Source organism: Pezoporus wallicus, unplaced genomic scaffold (genome assembly GCF_028554395.1).
Source record: "Pezoporus wallicus isolate ANWC-B61680 ecotype Strahan unplaced genomic scaffold, APGP_CSIRO_Pwel_v1 contig_3812, whole genome shotgun sequence".
Taxonomy (NCBI): domain Eukaryota; kingdom Metazoa; phylum Chordata; class Aves; order Psittaciformes; family Psittacidae; genus Pezoporus; species Pezoporus wallicus.
Window position 1 is genome coordinate 1,146,527 of NW_026639618.1, and position 13,443 is coordinate 1,159,969.

General features: G+C 41.6%; 1 protein-coding gene across 4 annotated transcripts in view; it reads right to left on the reverse strand.

The window, feature by feature from the left end:
- The window catches only part of COL14A1 (collagen type XIV alpha 1 chain), a 117,251-nt gene extending 106,115 nt beyond the window's left edge, over window positions 1–11,136 (reverse strand). For 3 of the 4 annotated variants that reach the window (XM_057415229.1, XM_057415231.1, XM_057415232.1), the window contains exons 1-4: window positions 10,764–10,814; window positions 7,134–7,255; window positions 1,422–1,538; window positions 94–237 (exon numbers count right to left, since the gene is read on the reverse strand). In XM_057415229.1, the coding sequence (XP_057271212.1) occupies window positions 94–237; window positions 1,422–1,538; window positions 7,134–7,221 (349 nt within the window). In that variant the 5' untranslated portion in view covers window positions 7,222–7,255; window positions 10,764–10,814. Of the gene's footprint in view, window positions 1–93; window positions 238–1,421; window positions 1,539–7,133; window positions 7,256–10,763; window positions 10,815–11,032 lie in introns of those variants that run through there. The other variant, XM_057415230.1, reaches the window with a different exon arrangement.
- Window positions 11,137–13,443: the final 2,307 nt, after the last annotated feature.

Here is a 13,443-nt window from a genome sequence, read left to right on the forward strand (position 1 = left end):
TCCATTGTCCCACTTTGCATCTGACTTCATTACAGTTTCATAAATTACATTAAATATCTGATAAATTCTGAATATCATTATAAAGACACATACTTCTGAACTGGCCTTGTGCTGGTTTACTCTCCTTGTCTTCACTGAATGCAATGATCTGAAGAGCATAGGTTTGATCTGGAATAAGACCTTGAATAATTGCTTTGGTTGCAGTGTTTTGAAGAATTAATTGATTGGTTTTTCCACCTGTAAGAGAAAAGACAAAAAAAAAAGAACAAAAAAAAACACAAATGCATAATTTTGTTTGCTTTTCTTATAGCATGTAAATGTAATGACATACGACTACCTCAAGCTCTACAGTTACTCAAGCATTCCCACCTTCGGAAGTATCCATACAGCCCAGTCAGATTCATCCCATAAAAACAAGAATTCAGGCAGCCTGACCAAAGACATGGACCAATTTTTTTAGATAGAAACGCTCAAGGGATCAGTCAATCAGCCTTTGTATCTGGGCCTCATATAACAGTAATTAGCATGTAATATAACATACATATTAATATGTAATATAATATATGTAATATAATAGTAATGGCATGTAATTAAAAAACATTTGTCCAGCAAAACCATTAAGAAAAAAAGAAACAAAAAGCTGTCAAAGTTGCTAACATCATACCCACAGGCTTCCACACTGCTCTGTGAGTGGCTGACAGCTCTGAACCCATCATACCGACATCTCTGAATACCCTCTGCCCGTTTCATTTGGACAAGGAAATTCTTATGAATAAATACAAATATTAAAAATTTCTATGTATATATATGCATATATATAGATTGCATACAAATATGTATTTTAGCTGTATGCTTAAATGTATACAGGTACAGAAGAGTACCTCTATACAAATAGCCTTACACAGCCATTTTGTTGCCTAGCTTTACATTTTAAGTTTTCATTCAAAAAGCCCTTTAAACAGTTTTGGGCTGGTTTGGATGCTTTTCTTTTTTTTTTTTTTTTTTTTTTTTTTCCTGTGGGGAGCTTACTATGGGAGAAGGCTCAGGAAGATCCAGCTCAAAGCTTTGGCTGAAATAGTATTCCTATTTCAGCTCTCCCTTGAATACTTCACAGATTCCCCACCGAAAGAAAGGTAATGACAATGACATGATCAATGACGATTCCCAAGGGCTACATACGAAATGAAATTCGTACCCACCCACTTCTACTACCTTAAGTATTTGATTCCCACATTCTATGCCTCTGATTTACCCCCTGGTAAAACTGATTTCTCTCTTCTGTTGACAAGCCAATACCCCATTATACACAGCTTGCTCACACTTTCTTAGTCCTGCAAAATGACACTAACCTCTTAAAAGCTGCTGAGCCTTAGGAAGACAGTCCCTTCACATTAAGAAGAACAAACAGACTTTTGTTTTACCTGAACTTGGAGTGACAAGAAGCTTATATCCAGTGAATTGCCCTTTGGGGGCTTTCCAAGAGATCTGTACACTGTCAGGACTGACTACATTATATCTTAGTCTTGTTGGTGGGGACACTGCAAGTGGGGAAAGAAAACAACATTTTAAATTCAAATAAAAAGCAACTGCCAATTTTAAACAAACAAAGATAAACACATATAGGAAGACAACACAAAATTTTAATGATAAAGGATGCAAGTTATTCAAAATATCACATACATCAGTTTATTAGTTTGTAAAATGACACCCCCAGGTGCACTATTTCCCTCAGACGTATCTTTTATTTATCTCTTTATAAGAACAAACTAACAACCTGACAGCAGAGGACAGAAAGACAAACAGTGTTAGATGTTAAGGGTCTAGTTTAGCAGGCAAAGCTGGTAATAAAAATGCTCTTTGTTAATATATGGGAATTAAAATTGCTCTCTTTGCTGACACTGCATTGCCCAGCCTCCTTTACCTTGCATTACTGTGGGCCGTTCCCCACACTTAAGGTCAGTCAGGGCCAAATTTTCGAAGCCTTGTGAGGACACAACAACCAAGAGAAAACACAGGCATGCACAAGGCAGAGGGAACACCACCTGCTCAGTTTGCAAACCTGGCCTAAGCAGCACAAACTTGCCCAGCTGCAGGAACTGCTTCTGTCTCATCAAGACTAGCAGGCATGCACAGGCAAGTCAAGATTTAGACAAGGGGCAGTCTGGATGATAAGCAGTTTCTATCTATATTGTGCCTAGGTTTCAAGTAAAAGCAGCAGGTGAAACGAATGAAAGCATGGAATGAATGAGAAAGTGGTGATATTTCAGTGAAGCAATACACAGAGGGAACAAGTGGAAAATCCACCCTATGTTGTTACCACAATAGCAGCAACTTTATGTCTATGCCCATAAACTAGCTTTTCACAGCTTTGCATTCCTCTGCCTGGACAATCTCCACTGATGCTGGGCAAAACTCTACATAGCATTTTAGCTCTTCTTCAGGAAGCCACATCCCTCCACAGCAAACAACTGGAGCAGAGCTGGTAGTGGTGCAGCCTGGGGTATCCAAGCCTTTCAGTAAGGGGAACACATTTGAATGGGGTTTGGCTAACAGAGAACTAACTCATCTAGAGGGAAAGGCAGCCAGGGAAGCTGCCCAGAGGCTGAACAACAGAAAGGGCTAGAAAAGATTAACAAACTCCCCCATCAACCTTACCCGCCACCTCCACAGCTCTCTGAATTTCTCCATTTTCCAAACCCTTGGTGCCTCTACCACTACCGTTAAGGCTTCTCTAAGTCTAAGAAATAAGGATAATTATCTGAAGGGGGGAAGTGGCAATTTCTTTTCCACAGAGCCCAACAGAGCTCCTCAGTGACCAGGCTCTTGCCCACGGTTTGTTGGTCTTCTAGATATAATAAGCCAACAGTTCTCATCATATTTCTGAGTTTCAAGGATTACAGCATATGGAGCATCTGAGTCAACAGGCAGAATGTGCCAGCCAACAAGTTTCTGAACTCTCAATTTGACCTGCTACAGCCAACGCAGCTCTGGCACTAGCAGCAGCCAAAGACCTGTCCTGAACTGATTGCTTTCCTATGCGCTCCTTTTTCCAACAGCTTTAGGGAAGAAAGAAGAAGAGAAGAGACAGGCTGTAGTTTTTTGAGATTTGGGGTGGTGTTTTTTTCATGTTATCTACCATTAAAAACATTTGGGGTCTTAGAAGAAAAAAATCTGGAGGTATAATACAAGAGATGTATTCCCTTGAATCCAGCCTCTTAACCAGTAAGGGACAGTTTGCCGGGCAGGTTCTGCAGTTTTCTGCAATGATGGACTTAACGTTACAAAACCGGAAAAAAAAATACATAAGCACCAAGAACAGCTTAGTAACACCTCCACCACATTCTCAAAGGCTTCAGAGAACAAGCTCAAGAAGAGAGGCAAGGGGATAGAAAGAACAGGTAGCACACCAGTTCCACACACTCAAAAGTGTTCTGATTCACAGCACTGGGCTTATACCCAATCAGGGCATATTCCCAGTTTCTGGGCACAATCTTGTCAGAACTCATCTTCAGACTGCCTGTCACTTCACCGAAGTTTAGAGAAAAAGAAGCTGTAAGCAAGAGCGTGCGCAGGAATCCCTGCAGATACAAATTAAGTTCTTTGAAAATTTGGCCCTCTTACTGCAAAGTGTTTTGCTGGGCAGGTTTCTGCAGGAACATTCAGCATGCTATAATTGTAATGAAATGACAGACACTATGGCAAAAAGTTTTGAAAGCCAAGCAGGCTGTAGTTATGGATTTCAGCTTTTAATTCATTCTCAGGATTCATTCTGTCTTTGAGTTATGCATAAATCACAATGAACTGGGGCCAAACGAACCAAGTCTAGCAAATCATACCTACGAGTTTGCAAAATATGCAATTCCTTTTGCTATTTATTTTGTCTAAGGAATAGCAAATAAACTTTTGAACAATGACAGTATGCAAGTTTAAAAATGCTGCACGTTTTATCAGGATTAAGTGGCAAATTTGCATGGGGATTAAGAGGCAGAGCAGAGAGCAACAAAGTAACACCAAGGATTGACAAATAAAATCATGTCAGAATTTCAGAGTTCGTTTTTTCTGCCATCTTCTTCATTTCCCTGTCATTCCATTCCACCCTACTTTCAACTTAACACTTTATGAAAGCACCCTGTAACAAAGAAGCATAGTTCTGGCTTAATTGCTATTAGCCATCACCAAACCAGGTACACTTTGGGAGCTCCTAAAAAACAATCACAGATCTTACAAGCAAAGAAGGACACAATCACCAAAAGTTCTTCTGTTTACTACAGAGTTACAACATGAAAGACTAGAAAAGTTGTGCCAGAATAGTCTTTACATAACTAGTCAATTTTCACTGGGTACTTTTTGTATCAAAGGTGGTAGTGCAAGGGAACGGACATTCCCACACAGCAATTAACCATAAGGAAGAAAAGAATTATTCACCAAACAGATACTCAACTGTGTCTTAGTTGTGCAAAGACTAACATTCTGGCAGAGAAAAGTACATATAGCTAAGGAAGTTAAAAATCTAACACTTGAACAGACAACAAAATACTGATGGGAATTACTACGCATTCACCAACCTGAAGAGGGTATCTTTATTTCTTTGGACCTTTATTGTCTGTGGAACAAAATCTCACTTCTTGCAGAGAGGGAAAAAAATTAATCCAAGCTGAGTCAGTTAACTGATAAAAATCAGTAGCTAGAGCTCGTTAAGTGGTTTTACAGGAATGCAAAAGAGAATGGCCGTCAGCAACATTAGAGCAGTCACCCAAAAGAAAACCAGACAAGTTCAAGGCTTTGGTTTATGCCACCAGATAAATTAGTACTCCAAGTATATGAGCCTTGTGGACAACTATGGAAAGAGTGTTTTGAACTATTAAGTATTTTAATGGAAAGGATAAATACCATAAATTGCATATGTGCAGTTCTCCAACACATCCAACAGTCTAATACTGGATACTAACTAAATCATGTGGCTTCCAGTTTACTTTTGTCATAAGAATTGAAGAAGTCAATATGCACTGCAATTACATTAGTAACACATGGAAATTCATGCTACAGAAAGAAAAGTTTCCATCTTTAAATACAGAACGAAAATTCTTCAATCAAGTTACTCGATGAATAAATGGAAAATTCTAGTCTTTTTCTTGCCCAGCACTATTTTTGTGTATTATATAAGAACATAAGTAAACAAAAGCTGTTGTTTAAGTCACATTATGAATGGGAAAAAAAGAGCAGTGATGAAAGTATAATTGCTGTTGAGTAAAAACTGAATGGCACTATGAAGGCATTCAGGTAATAAATGAGATGAAACCATGTAGCTCAACACAGATAACTCCTCAGCTGAAGTATTAAGTTGTAGCTTCAGGCATGTTGACTTCTGTCTCCCAAACACATTCTCCTTTCCAAGAAGTCACATTACACACCTTAACCTGATCATCTTTGCCAAAGGAAGGAAACAAGCTGGAACGAATACCAGCTCTTCCTACACCTTGGCAGGGTGTACAAGGTCTTAAAACAGGCAACCATACTGTTAGTGTTGTATTAAAATATATTAAATAGCCTGCTGCATGAAGAGTTTACTGCAAGGGGTGGCAACCTTGAGGAAAGAATGGATTTGAGAAACATTTTATTACTTTAAGTGTAGCAAGAGATACTTTTCTTCTGCGAACATGGAATAGAGACTTCTTATCACTTCATTCAATAACATACAGTCATTTTGGGCCAAGGCAATAGCCCACTTAGCTTAGTATGACCCTGCTGACAGCATTCAGCAGCTAATGCTTGCTGAAAGAGAGTAAGAACAAGGGAAGTATTGTTCTTTATTCATGAAATACACTAACTCTAGCTTTGCTAGTGTGACTATGGAAAAAACTCGACCTTAATTTCACTGTATTAATAGTTGAGAGCTTTCTCCTTTACAGATGGCTGATTAAATCGAAGTTAAAATAAATAAATAAAAGTCAGAGGAAGAGTATGGTTTTCCAAGCCCAAGGAATTTTGCAAAACTTTCTAGAGATGCATCTCAATCCCCAGTACTGTTCTGCAAATCTTAACCATATGTATTAGGACTGAAAAACACAGAGAGGACTAACCATATGCTTTGCTTTATTGGCTCATTAAGTCACAAACAGTCTGAACCTCTTTTCTGACCAGAGCTGATGTGCTGAACATCAGGAACATGTATTTCTTCATTCACCTCACATTGCCCACATTAAATATTACTGCTTACACATGTTCCGAAGTTCTGTGAGAGGCCTATAAAACTCCCAGATTCCCAAACATCCAAGATGGTATGTATGCTTCCACAGCACGTGAGTGCCACGCAGGCTGGACAGCGCTGCTACTTGCATTTGCCAGAACTTGGAAAGCCTCAGGTCGCAACTAGTCTTTGAATGTGCTCATGAATAATGCATTATACAAGACGCTTTAGAAGAGCCCCAGGATCAAATTCTGGTCCCAGTTATGCCTACGCAGTCTCATATCAAAGGGATTACATAAATATAAAGTTGAGAGAAACATCTTTCTTTAGAAATCATAAAATCTCATTGGCATTCTTTCTCCCTCCTTCCCAAAGCAATAGGATATATTTTCTCTAAAAGTCAAGTCACTGTCAATGCGATCCAACAAGTATTTAAGCCTAACAATCTCAGCAGTATCTTTTAATACCCACAAAGGAGATTTAAAAAAGAAAGCTGAAGAAGTAGTCTGTGACATTTAATAGTCCTGTGCAATACTGAATGATGTGTTACAACAGCTACTGTTCCAACAAAGAAAAAAACATATAAATTGCATATAAATTTAATATCATAGATGGTCCTTTAGACTTGATTATGTAGAGAACAGTCACAGCAATTTCAGTGATCAGTGCTTCAAGTAAATGAGTTATATATATATATATATACAGAGAGAGAGAGAGAGCTCAACTTGCAAAAAGACTAATGCTATTTGAGATACTAGGTTCAAAGAGCACACATGAACAAATAATTCTACTCCTTCCACACCCGAAGATCAGCACCAAAACTCCTGCTTCACTTCAGTAGTAAGTGTGGATCCACAACCTCCTAAGAGGGAAGTAACACTTGTGTTTGGAATAAGAAAGTTTATTTCTGCACATCAGAATGAAAAGCTTCTTTTTTGCAACTTACCTTGGCCCTGAGCATCACTGATGAAGAAAGCTGCAACAGCTAAAAAAGCCAAGAGGAAACAGCTCTGTGTCTCATACCGACAAAACATCTTCCTCTCCTGAGTACACACAGTATCAGCAGGTCTGAAAACACACAGAACAAGACTTAATAAACCTGCAAAGATGAGGCATCCACTTCCATGAAAATCATGGGCAAAATCTGGATTCCATTAAAAAACAAAAACCAAACCAGGAATTTGCTAGAGACATTAATACAACCAAGATTTCATCCTGACAGCAGATTTATAACCAAGGCATATTTTACCTGAAAGAACCCCATTTGGGCTACTCAATAGTTCTGAAAATTCAGCCCATGTAAAGAGAAAATTGGAATTCTTTGTTAAGCATACATCCGTACTAGAATTATAGTACTGGAGTAGAGTATGCTATGAATAACAAGATTAAATGGGTATCTCTATACCATCCAGTGTTGTAAGCACCTTCTCAAGATACCTGTGGAAAATAACTCTAAAGCTCTCGATAGCAAAGTAGGACTAAAATGGTCTTCTACTTTATATCCAGAAAGCATCCAGAATGGGAAGCTAAATTATGTATTTCAGGATTCTGTAATTAAATAAATAAATACATACATACATACATAAATGGAATCAGATGAGAACTACCCTGCAAGCCTGTTATAGAACAATATAATAACAAATAGGTGTACTCAAAAACCCAGTGAAAGTCATTGATCAGTTTAGCTGTGCGATTTTGCACATAAGTTGTCAAAAAAGGTAAAACTTTGTTCTGAGGAAATGTAAGTCCTCACTGCTCTCTCCAGCATACTGGTTTTCCTTTTTCTGTACTTTTCAACTTATTCCATGCTCTCTGTTATACTACCTGGCTCTTACAGCTGCACAAGCAGCTCAGAAGGCATGCAGGGTATCAACTGAGTAAGCATGAATTCTGTTTGTAGGTAATACCAAGGTAAAAATATTTACTCTAACTTAATCAGTTAGGAACACCAACACTTCAGAGTGGAGCACTATATGAACAGTCACAGCAGTCCTAGGTGAACTAGCTGGATTACGGGAAGCAATTCTCGTGCCAAAGAACAGGTTCCAGAAGAGGTAACCTGTCTGCCCACAGAAGCTAGGCTAAGAACAGTACAAATTTCATTATCTGAACTTGGCCTTTAACACTTTCCAGGACAATTATTTAACATTTATAGAAGCACCTCTCAAGATATGTCAAATGTGTTCATAACATTGCACTTATAAACATTTATCTACCTCTGAACTTTCCTTCTGCACTAGTTTTAGCTGATTTTCTGGACCAGGAAGAATTTTTGCTGCCCTCTCCTGTTAGTATTTCACAAAATTAAATTTAGATAATAGTAGATTTCTTTCTGTCAGCAAGAACTCAGCATTTGAAAGTTTGGTAAATTTTGGGTTATGTATTTCTGTGTTGCAGGTCCCCCCCATTTACCTCCTGTGCTATTTTCTCTAATACTCCCAACATGCCATCATTGAATTTGCCTTCCATGTTCTCATTGTCTTCTGAGGAAGGCACAAAGTTAGTGTTTTAACCACTGTCTAGTACAAAAGGCAGACTGAAGTGCCTCAATCATTATTAAACAAATAAGAGGAGAAGACCTACATGTCCTCTCTTTAAGTATTTACAAATTGTAATAGCTATTCCCAGGATTTGGTAGGTTTGCTGTTGCAAATCCCAGTCATGAATGCTTGATGTACCACCTGGGAATACATAAGAGGCTTAATCATTGTGACTACCATCCCCATGGGAAGTTAGTTATTTTTTGGCCAAATTACCAATGAATTTCACACTACATATATATTTTTTAATCCACCTCTTACAATACAAATCTCTCAAGTCAGAGGCAAATAACTAGATCCAGTAACAAAGATGTGCACCAGAAACTTAGGTGTCGCTATGCTCAGTTCTTAGGACACATAGTCCAGATGTGGAAACCCCAGTAAAGTTCCCAGGCTTCCTACAGGTATTGGGTTTGCATGGCATAAACACAACAAAACTGCTACATGAACACCCAAGGACTGGACCCAGACAAGCCAGCACAGTCAGCAGCCAGATGGCTAGTGACAGGCAACAGGAAAAATGAAGTATGTCTTAAACCATCTGAAATCCACCCCTTTTGTATCTCACATTGGGTATTGATACTTCTCCCTTCACACAGAAATACAACCTAGAGAAAGCAAATGTAGCCTTTTTAAAGAACATCATATAATTCAGTCTTTTCAGTCACTTTCCAAGTAATAACCAAGATATAAAATGTTCACTCACAGTGGTGGCTAACCTCCCACTTTAAAATAAGCCCGATTTTAAAAAATAAAACCTCTCACTTTGAGACAAGCCCTACTCCCATGTAAGAGCTATAAGATCTATAACACATGTAATCCTGCATAGAAACACCTCCTACTTCTGGTTTTAGAGAAAAGCCATTGCACAGAGATTTATTGGGATACACACAACTGGGATAAACTAGGCACAAGTCCGCCTCTGCACTGAGCCATGCTTCAGGGTTCACTGACCTAGGCAAGGCAATCACCAACCTGCAGCCACCTTGCTGCTGACATCATCTGGAATGACAAGAAATACCCTATATCCTCCAGCTTTTTGTGTATTTCTCCTTTTATTGCCTCCTTGGTAAACCAGTTCTCTCACACAACAGCCCTGGCAGCAGAGCCCAAAAGTCCGAGGCCGAGAGCACTGCCCATGAGGGGAGTCCCGCTCCCTGTGTGCTTCTCGCGGGTGGGCTCCTGGACGCCTGCAGTGCAACAGGGCACCTTCCCCCAGGACCTCGGGGGCCTCCCAGCCCGGGAGACACTCGGCACACCTCTCCCAGCTCCGCACCGCCCAGCCTGGCGTCGGCTGCGGGGCCTCGGTTTATCCCGGGTGCCCTCCGTAAGACCTGCCCCGCACAGCCGCCGCGGCCGCCCCGTCACGAAAAGGGGGAGAAGGCGATGGAGGAAGGAGAGGCGGGGACGCGGTCCCGGCGGGTGCGTTTCATTCTCCCCTTCCACAGCCCCGCAGCGCGGCTCCAGCCTGCTCCAGGGAACCGCAACCCACAAGAGCAGCGCCGCTCCTGACCCCCGGGCCCGACTGCTCTTCGAGGCGCCCCCCGCCAGCAGCGTCCCCGGTTCCCCGCCTGAAAGAGAGCGGTTCCCCCCTCCAGTTAGGAAAGGGACAGCAAAGGCGAGGCGAGCGACGCGGCCCATGGGACCGTCGTGGTGGGGGGTCTCGCCTGCCCGGGTATTCCCCGCTAAACCGGCACCCAACAACCTTGAGGAGCCGGGGCTCAGCACGGGTAGCAGGCACACCCTCCAGTCTAAGGTGCGGCTGGTTACCATTTCATTATTGTTATTGTTAAAGGTAAAGTTTTGCAGGCGTTTATAAAGGTCTCCCGCTGACCACCCCATCTACGCTTTGTCCACCCTCCATCCATCCTCCCGCACCCCGCTTTCACTCCGGGGCTCTGCTCCCGCTGCCGCGGGGTTTGCCGGCAGGTGGGTAGGGTAGCACTCCTGATCCCGATCCCTATCCCGATCCCGGTCCCGGTGGTGCCGCTGATCCCTCTCCAGCCCCGGGGAGGCGAAGCGGAGCTCACACCCACCTGCGCGGGCTCCGCGGGGCTTTCACGCGGGGCTGTGGGTGCGGAGCCGGCTGTGGGTGCGGAGCCGGCTGCGGGAGAGCTGCTTCCCTCCCCTCCGGCAGCTCTTCCCCTCGCTGCGCCGCATCCGATAAGGAGAAAGCGGAGCGAAAGGAGGCGGGCAATTATAGAGCAGAAGGTGGAAAGAAGGGGGGAAGAAAAAGCAGCCCGTGCTGTGCCTGCGATCCAACCCCCCGCCCCCGAGCCCGACCTCCGCGGGAGGGTGGGGGTACCGTGCAGGTGCTGTGCTCTTCTGTGTCCTCTCGCCTCCGGTTTTGCTACCTTTTAACTCATTTTCCTCTCCCTGGAGTTCCGGGTTCACTTTGTTTTGAATGATTTAGAAGGTGCCTACTCCACCGCGCGGGTTGGAACGCAAGCATCCCCCAGTGCCAGGTATTGCGATGTGTGGATTAATGATTCATGGGAGAAATATTTATATTAAAGTGTTCCAGCACTTGTCTGGCTTGGTATAAACCTTGATTAAAAGCATCATAGTACATATGCGCATTTTTTCTCATATGCATAGACACTGCAATGGGGATGTGGAACTGCAGAATCTATATTCATATAGAAATGAGTCACCCTATGGTATACCCTGTTGAATTTACAATTAAGGCTACTATTTGCAAAGTTTGTAAGTCCTGAGAATTTAAGAGGTGAATAAAAATATTCATTGTAATGTTCCTGATCATCTGTATAAAGTTACAAGTGAAATCACTGAATGACTGAAGTTAAGAAACAACAAGCAGAGGTGAAACAGAGATGTGCACCCTTTTCTTCATGTATATTGGAGCCCCTTCTAGAGAATGGAAAGGCAGTATGTCTGAGAGAGGTGGCTGTGATTAACTCTTTAGCACAGGACCTTCTATTACTGAGTAGGACTCCCAGGTCCTACTGCAGTCCCGTCCAAATTCACAGGGTGCAGCACACTTTTGAAACTGCAGAAGTGTTCGAGCTTTAAAGAAAAATCTGTGTTCTTTTTCCTATGACAAAGGTTTCGAGATCTAGGAATCTGGGAAACCCTTTCATTATGCTATTGCCAGCTGTTTGCAAGGACCAACGCTTGTACCAGTCAAGAAGAGAGTAGCTTGCAAGATAACCATTCAATAAGCTGAAGCAATAAGATGCTCAGCTCATTGATGCTTAATGTGACACATTTGGTACCTTTTCAGTCCTTAATTTATGTATTTAGCTAAACAATAATACCCAGAAGACAAGGAAGCAGATGATAGGCCTATTTGCAATGCCCTTGAGGACTCGATAAATATACAGAAATAAATCATCATAATCCATGGCTGCTTGAAGGTTCATGCATTTCAGAGCAGGACAAGCAACAGCCTGCCGAAGAGAGAGTCAGGCGCCCTCTCTTTAGCTTTTTCTTATTTTCTCGGGTTTTTTTTCGGGTTTTGTTTTCCGGATTTATAATGTAGTTTGCAAAGTCCATGAGCACCATCCTGTGGCTATATCTAGTTAAAGCACTAGGACTCATAAATCCTGAGTAGCCCACTGATCTGTAAGTGGATTCTGTAACTCTCTGCAGCCTTCAAATAACTTTATACTTTAATTTTTCATCACCTTTTTGGATCAGAAATGAAACAAATATTTTAAAGTTATGTAAAGTGTGTGCTATTAAGAGTAACTGGGGTGATTTTATTAATATCAATTTATTTTCCTGAGTTGCAATGCTATTTTTACACTGTTTGTCCACTTTTTAGAGTGAATCATGCTTATTACCATTGAGCTTTCCTCATCTTTCTCTGAAAACCACCACAGATTTCCTTGCATAATTACAAGGAGGAGCTCATATTCTTCAAAAGTTCAAGCCAAAAGTTACAAGGTAAAGCTTCCTTGAAAGAGTTTGTGTAACCTGTCCATCTGGAAAAAGAATAGCATCACAATAAGCATAATTTTAATGTAATGTAATGATTTCCTAATGTCTCCTTCTTGTCTTCCATCCAAAGAAAAACTGGCATTTGGAGGAGAAATCTACAGAATGTGAATTGGCCCCATGAATTTACCTCCAATTGGCCGAGCCTCAGTCATTTCAAAAGAGCAATGATGATTATAGCCACCACATTTTAGAAGTATTCACACCAACAAGATCACAGAATCACAGAACAGTTTGGGTTGGAAGGGACCTTCAAGATCACCCAGTTCCAACCCACTGCCACAGGCAGGGACACCTTCCGCTAGACCAAGTTGCTCCAAGCCCCATCCGACCTGGCTTTGAACACTGCCAGGGATGGGACACCCACAGGTGCTCTTGGCAACCTGATCCAGTGTCTCACCATCCTCACAGTGAAGAAATTCTCCCTAATATCTTATCTAAATCTCCCTTATTTATGCTTAAACGTATTAGCCCTTGTCCTGTCCCTACATCCCCTTCTAGAAAGTCCCTCTCCAGATTTCTTGTAGGCCCCCTTTAGGTACTGGAAGGCTGCTCTTAAGGTCTGCCTAGAGCCTTCTCTTCTCCAGGCTGAACAAGAATATGAGCAGGATATGGACCATACTTTGCTTGGCTAGTATAGACTCCATTAAATTTCTATTAATATGATTACTTGGGAATGATATTGAAGATACAGCTGGAAATAATTCCACTAATCCAAGGGAAGAACAGAACTAGTGCAGGGTGGCAAGCTTGAAG